We start from the raw sequence: 7,840 nt of genomic DNA on the forward strand, positions 1-7,840 counted from the left end.
AGGAAGAAACAGAGTTAACGTTTCGGGTCCAGTGATCCTTCCTCAGACCCTGTTAACTCTGTTTCTTCCTTCACAGATGCTGCCAGACCTGCTGAGCTTTTCCAGCAACTTCTGTTTCTGTTCCTGTAGGATTTTAGAATCTTGCTGAGAGTATGGAGTTTCTGGAATGATCCAATCTTTTAGCCAGATCCTTACTGCCTGCTCCGATGGGCATTGGTAAATTCCAATGAAGAGGCATGAGGGTTGGGAATTGGGTAAGTTGAGATTAAGTTGCTGCAGTGTGACTCATTTAGAGCAGTTGGGGTTATAGCCAGCACGGAGAAGAAGCTGAGAGTTTGGTCAGACCAGCAGGCAGCGGTACTATCACCTGTAACTAGTCAGAGCCTAATGTGGGAAGGGAGGAAAAGAGGTGGGACTTCTCAGGAAAGCAAGAATATGAGTGTTACGGGTTAGAAACTGCACCTCCACTGCCGACAGATTCAAAATTACACCAAAATAACTATTAAGACATGAAACAAGTGAGGAGCTGATGGCCGTTATCTTGTTTGAAGTACAGTTTATTTAAACCAGTGAACTGTGTTGATTACTAGTAGGATTTATCAATATTAGTAAAGTTTATCAATAGTTGTAAAGTTTGTAAGAGTTAGTGAAGTTTCTTTTTTCTCAGTGGCTAAGAGCTAACTCATAAACATAAGGACAGCAGAGCATCAGTACCCAAGAGAGTGCGCACTGTGTGGGAGCTCGAGAACAAATTGTCCAGCAAATGAAAACAAATTGCTGGAGAAACTCAGCCCCCTTTGGGGTCTCTGGACCCAAAACATTAACTCTGCTTTTCCTCTCCACAGTTGCTGCCAGACCTGCTGAGTTTCTTTGTGTTTCTTTGTTTTATCTGAGTGTGGGAGGTGTTGTTGGTTGTAGTCGCTTGTGGCATTGGTGTGACTGTTTCAGTGAAGCTGAGCGCTGTGTGTGTGCACAGCCTGCTGTGGTAGGTGTGGTCATTTTCCCCCCCACCCCCATCCCAGTGTAGGAGTTGGAATGGAGAAGGAGACACCATCAGGCAGTCAAAATGGACCAAATGGTCAAAGATGTCACTGAGCAGTTGCACATCGCCGTGAGACAGAGAGTGATCAGTTTTTATTCAAGTCAACAACATGGGGAAAGGAATCTGGTCCTGCAGTCAGAATTTTAGGGAACAAAGTAGAAGATTAGCAAGCAGGATCTCAAAAATAAGAATCTCCAAAATATTCTGAGTACCAGGCACAGAAACAGGCAGCTAATACAGAAGCAGCACAGTGTGGAGCTGGAGGAACACAGCAGGCCAGGCAGCATGAGAGGAGCAGGAAAGCTTATGTTTTGGATTGGAGCCCTTCTTCAGAAATGGGGAGAGGGAAGGGACCTGGGAAATAAATAGAGGAGGGGTAGGACTGGGAAAGGTAGGTGGGATGGTGATAGGTGAGTCCAGGTAGGGAGTGGTGGGAATTGGTCGTGGGATGGGAGGGGCGGATCGGTGGGAGAGAAAATGGACAGGTGAATGTGTGGAAGTTGGAATAGGAGGAAGAGCTTTAGGTTCCTGGGGTTTGGGGATCGGTGCTGGGAGAGATGGGATATCTACAGGCGCATGGGTTCCACCTAAATAGAGCTGGGACTGAGTTCTGTGTGGGGCGTTTTGCTAGTGCAGGAGTATGTGAACTAGACAATAATATCAGAAAGGAATACGAACGGTGCACAAAATATCCAGGAGAGATCAATAGCACTGGAGTAGAGAACAGCATGTTAATCGGTTGGGTCAGAGTAAGGAAGAGGAGTCTAAACCGAGCTTTCCGTGCATTTATGTGAAGTGACAGAGCATGGTCAGTAAGATTCGTGAATTACAGGCACGAATGGCAACCTGCAAATATGAAGTTGCAGCTGAACATGAGATCTGGATTGGTGAGGGCTTGGCAGGACTGGATATTAAAAACCCCTGGATACAAGGTATTCATGAAAGATTGGAAATGGTGGCAGTATTGATTAAGGAGAACATTACAATACTGGAGAGAGAAGATGTCCCAGAGGATGCAACGACAAAATTGATTTGGCTAGAGGTGAGTGACTAGATAGGTGCAGTTATGTTGCTCAGTGTAGCCTCTAGGTCACTGATTCGAGGGAAAGCTGTAAAGGAGCAGATTTTCAAGGAAATTACAAAAAGATGCACACACTAGAGTAGCTATAATAAGAGACTTTCCCTGTGTCTTTGAAGCTAAAAAGCACAAGGCAAACAGCTGTCGAAACTGGAGTCTGTGTGCAGTCAGTGCTGGGTGATTCTCCCAGTGACAGGATGGAGACTGCTGATTGAGAACTGGAACCATCTGGAAATGACGAGAGTGAATGTGTCAGCAGCTCAGGGCTCCGACCCCACTCGCTCCGATGGAAGATACATTCTTTGAAGGGGAACTGTGTTCAGGATAGTCCATTGTCTCAGTTAAACCGAGGTTACATAGCTATGTGACCTGGACAGAAATCCCACACACAGTCTGCGCTGAAGTTACAGTTTGGAACTTTCCCTTAACTTTATTTTTTGATGTTAAATAAGGAAAAGGGGGCCAACACAATCTGCTGTTAGATCTCTGTTTTCTGAGATTTTATTTCATCCTTTGAGCTCCCTCGTTTTCTTTGTCTGTCTGTCTCTCTTTCTCTTTCTGCAGCCCCATCACTAAGTCCACTTCACTTTTCCTTCTCTCCAGCAGCCTGTATCACATCTTCTGTATCTCATCCCCTTTTCTCTCTCTCACTCTTTCCTGTTTGATCTCCCTGCTCTATTTCTCTCATTATCCCATTGCATTGTCTCTATCTTTCTCCCTGTCTCTCTCCCCCCACCCCCACCCTTCTCCTTCTGCCTCTCCTCCCCCACTGTGTTTTACCCTACCCTCTCATCCCCTTTTTCAATTTGTCTGTATTCTCCTCTTCTAGCCTGAGGCTAACAGTTGAAACTAATTGATTTCTTTAGGAGGTCAGGCAGCATCAGAGGAGTCCTGAACCGAAACATTGACTTTCCTGCTCCTCTGATGTTGCTGATCTGCTGTGTTCCTCCAGCTCCACATTGTTATCTCTGACTCCAGCATCTGCAGTTCTTGCTATCACTGAGTGATTTCTTTAGGATCCAGTTAAACAACTGGAGACCTGAGACAGTAGGAACTGCCGAAGCTAGAGTCAGAGATAACACAGTGTGAAGCTGGATGAACACAGCGGGCCAGGCAGCATCAGACGAGCAGGAAAGCTGACGTTTTGGGTCTGGACCCTTCTTCAGAAATGAGGGAGGGGAAGGGGACTCTGAAATAAATAGAGAGAGGGGGAGGTGGTGATAGAAGGTAGATAGTGGAGCAGATAGGTGGAGAGAAGACGGACAGGTCAAGGAGGCGAGGATGAGGCTAGTAGGGGTGAGTGTAGGTAGGAAGTTGGGGTGGGGGTTGTTCAGTGAGATGGGAGGAACGGATAGGTGGGAGAAAAAACGGACAGGTCAAGGAGGTGGGGACGAGAGTGGGGCTGGTCTTGGGATGAGGTCGGGGGGTGGGGAGATTTTGAAGCTTGTAAAGTCCACATTGAGACCATTGGGTTGTAGGGTTCTGATGGGTTAATTCCAGATCTAAGACAGAGATTGCATTCCCCAGGCATCTAATGGAAATGGTCATGGGATCAGACCGTTTTCTTCCTGAACCCACACTTGTCTCTGAGCTCAGATCCCATACCCACTTCAGACACAAAGCGACCACTGGGAATACAAGCTGATGATTGGGATGTTAAGCACAGAATCTACATTCCTCCACCTCCCACCCTCCCCCCACAACCCCCGTGAGGAACATTGACTGTCAGTCTGAGCTCCAGGCACTTCCTACTCCCATATTATCTTAATTCACATGAACACTCCACATCACTTCTCCCTACTCCCACCAGCAACTCCACTTTCCCATCCACACCGAGTGAGCAGCCCTCCTCATCTGCTGGCCTAGTCAACTCTGCTCCATTCCCCATCACCCCCACCATTCCAATCCCAGCAAACCCTAACCCAACCCATGTTTGATCCCACCATCATGGGACCAACACACCCTTCACACTCACAGCATTCTCACATTGCTGACACCCCAGTTTGGCTTCTTCCTCCTTAACACATCCTCCACATGCACTGTCAGCCCCCACTCCTTACCTGCTCTAGACTTTGGGTGACTCCAGATCCACAACAATGTGATTTCCCTCTGAAATGGCCAAGCAAGACACTATTATTAGGCAATTAGAGATAACTCCACAGGGACCAGTATTCGTCACCACGTCACCCTTTATTTACACGTGAAGAGTCCTTGGCACTGATCCAGCTCCCTCAGAGCCAGCTCTCAGAGTGAACAGAATCTCTGACACTCCTGTTTATATCTGTCAGCCAGGGCTCCCTGATTGAACCAGATTAACAGCCCCAATCAGGATACTCATTCTCTGAGGTCCACCTGGCTGACCTCATTACAGCCTTTGCAGCAACACCCATATCTGATGAAACAATCAGGAAAACACATTATCTGGGGACTGTACCATATGGAGTACCCAATGTCCACACACACAGACCTTCAATAGGGGCTTTCTGGGAGCAGTTCCAGGGGACCTCAGCTTAATTAGCCCACGTTCCCAATCACTACCCTAATTTGCTGCTTTAAACCATTTGTTGAGGTGTTATCTTATCAAGGACTCCAACTCCAGACTCCTGTCCAAATGTATAAACAACTTGTGACAATAACTTTGTTTCATGCAGCACCTTTAATGCAGTGGTAACAAGCAGGTGCTGGAGATCACAGCGGGTCTGGCAGCATCCATGGAGAGAGCAAGCTAACGTTTCACATCTCGATGATTCTTCCTCAGAGCTGAAGTGCAGCGATAAGAACCACAGGAGCATGAGCAAACTCGAATGAGATGCTTAGACAGGCGATTAGAAGTTCAGTCAGTGAGCTGGGTTTCAGGGAGAGTCTTTAATGGAAATATGACACTGGGATATGACATTGAATGAGTTATAGGTTACGTAAATAAAGGACCGCTGTGTTGCATTGGTTGCTTTCTGTACATCATTATTTACAGCTCCCTCGTGCAGGACCAAAACTGTCCTGGAGATCAGCAGGTACTGAGTGTGTCTCTGCTTCACCCACCATTTGGGTAAACGTGAACAGATTTGGAGCAAAATTAGGCAGCGTGTACTGCTGGCTAGAAGTGAAGAGGGGAGGGAATTTCAGGGCTTAGGGCAAAGCCACCAATGGTAGAATGGTGAACAATTTGGGAATGCAGCATGAGGCAGGAATTGGAGGAGTGCTGTTAAAGGATTTTGGAGCTAGAGGAGATTACAGAGTTGGGGGCAATTAAGACAACAGAGAAAACTTCAACCAATAATGGAGTGTCGGGGATCTGCTTCTGTATTTGTCTCTGACATTCCATAGTTGAGTGAACTGCCATCACTCACTGTCAGAGTTCACACATAACAGACAGTCAGTTGAAGAGCTGCAAAGCCCCAGTTTTCTGACTGTCCATCAGAATAGATGGACAAGGTAATGTGTCTTCAAACTCTACAGCATCAACAGTGAGAGTAGGACATCATTTGAGTCTCTGTAAGATTGGAGATTACAATCTCAACTGTTGCAGTGAACTTCAAGCTGCTGCTTCTTGAGGCATAGATGCCTGTTTGGACATTAGTACCCACCTCTGGGACTCAATCCCAGGCCTTGTGACTCTGAGCTAGAGACACTACTGCAGCACAGGAGCCCTCATGTGGGGTAGATACCTACTGAATTGACCCCAGTTCAGAGAGATGTTATTACATATCTCTGGAGTAGGTGGGACTTGAACCTAGGCCTTCTGGCTCAGAAGTTGGTGCATTACCACTGTGCCACAACAGCCCTTCCTCACAAGGAGTAAAGAAAATAGAATAATTAAAAGCAAATGTAAGTTTAAAATAGCCATGAATCCCCGTGATTGGAGGAACAGTGAGAGTGAAGGCAGTGAACAATCAGCTTGTGTTTCATCTTTCCTCTGCTGACTGATAACAGTCCAGAAATAATCATAATTATCTCATCATTTTATCCATATTCCTGTGAGCCAGTGGGAAAAAAATAAGAGAGAATGCAGTAGCAAAGGGTAAAAGCTTTAATTTGAGAATGAAGTCAATGGTCTGTTGATGTGATGGAATCATTGAGCAGGGGTCTGGGAAGAAAAGGAAAAACAAATGTGTTGGTTTATTTTTTCACGGTTGAAAGCTGAAGCAAGCTGAGTAACAGTGGAGAGTTTGCATAGGAAGACTTGGCTAATGCAGAACGTTGCTGTGAACCTGCCTTCGGAATTGGTCTGGATTCTGTTAAATGTGAGATTCAAGTGATGTGACCTCTCCTGTAGTTAAAGGAAATGAGGTGATTAGAGAATGTGGACAGTGGTCAAAAAGATTTGAGGAGGACATGAGAGGCATTTACACAGGGTCCGATACCTTAAAAAGGGCACCTTTCAAAGACTGGAGATTGTGAAGAAACATCAGGTTTCTGCCATCCTGCAGTTACTTCTGTGTAGACAGTGTGCAGTCAGAAACACAACATTTAATGTTCTGCCTCCTCCCCTCCGTAGCTCGGTATTTCCCATTGATGCTGACCTCCACAGACTGGAGCTGAGTTCCTTCAGCAGATCTCTCAGTTTTAGGCTCGATCAGCTGTATTCAGTTCACCACAGTAATAGAGGAAAACCAATCTCTCTGGATCATCATGTGGGAAGATGGTGACCCTGTGCTAATGTCACTGCATTAGTAATCCTGAACCCCATGGGTTCAAATCCCACCATGAAATTTACCCTCACAGAAAATCAGGGATTAAAAAACTTCAATGGAGACCATGAAACCACAGCCAATTGATGTTTAAAAAATGCCCATCTGGTTCACCAACATCATTTAGAGACAGAATCCTCATCTGGTCTGGCCTACATGTGACTCTAGACTCACAGCAATGTGATTCTCTCTCAATTGCTCTCTGGCCAATAAATACTGGCCCAGACAGTGACACTTACACCCCATGAACAAATTGAAAGAAATCTGTTCCTACTGGCACATCAGTGAGGAGGGGCTAATATCCAACTGTACCAATAGTCTGGGGCGGCATTTACATTTGGTCTTTGGCATGAAGAGTGCACCTTGGGTGAGGTGACCAGTCCCCAGTGGTCTGAGCACTGGATTGTTCCAGGGAGAGTGTAGGCTGGGATCTGGAGAAAGGAGGTTCTCTGTGGACTTTTTTGTGATCTAACAAATTTGTTTTAATGCATTTCTTGTTCCCACTTTTTGCAGCAATTGAAAATCTCACCGAACGAGCTCAGCAAATCCGTAAAGTTCTCCTGTGTTTGCCAAAACCCACCATCATCATGATGCGTTACCTGTTTGCCTTCCTTAGTCAGTGAGTATTAATGGGAGTCTCACAGGAGCCTCTACAAACTATTTCCGCCGTCTTGTCTTCATGTCACGCTGCCTGACATCCAACATCTCATATTAACTAGACAACTTCTCTCTCATCAACGCCACCATCCCTAATACACACCATTCCTCGGCTGGATTGGGATCCTTCTAATCCTATGAGAAGGGGGCAGACAGCAACATCTGTGCACAGTTGAAACAGAATTTCTTATTCCATGACTTGACAAGCTATATAACATTTATTAAGTCTAACCCTCAAAGCAATCTCGCTCGGAAAACTTCCAAAAACGCTCCACTGCAGCGTGTCCAATGTAGGCAGGTACTTCACAGGATTGAGGGAACATAGCATGGTCAGTGCTGAGGGAGCGCCGCACTGTCGGAGGGTCAGTGCTGAGG

General features: G+C 46.1%; 1 protein-coding gene across 2 annotated transcripts in view; it reads left to right on the forward strand.

The window, feature by feature from the left end:
• Positions 1-7,840, forward strand: part of srgap2 (SLIT-ROBO Rho GTPase activating protein 2) — a 98,616-nt gene that overhangs the window by 60,581 nt on the left and 30,195 nt on the right. For both annotated transcript variants that reach the window (XM_048612088.1, XM_048612089.1), the window contains exon 15: positions 7,322-7,427. In XM_048612088.1, coding sequence (XP_048468045.1) covers positions 7,322-7,427 — 106 coding nt within the window. The remainder of the gene's footprint in view (positions 1-7,321; positions 7,428-7,840) is intronic.

The sequence above is a fragment of the Rhincodon typus genome, chromosome 25 (assembly GCF_021869965.1).
Source record: "Rhincodon typus isolate 14 chromosome 25, sRhiTyp1.1, whole genome shotgun sequence".
NCBI lineage: Eukaryota > Metazoa > Chordata > Chondrichthyes > Orectolobiformes > Rhincodontidae > Rhincodon > Rhincodon typus.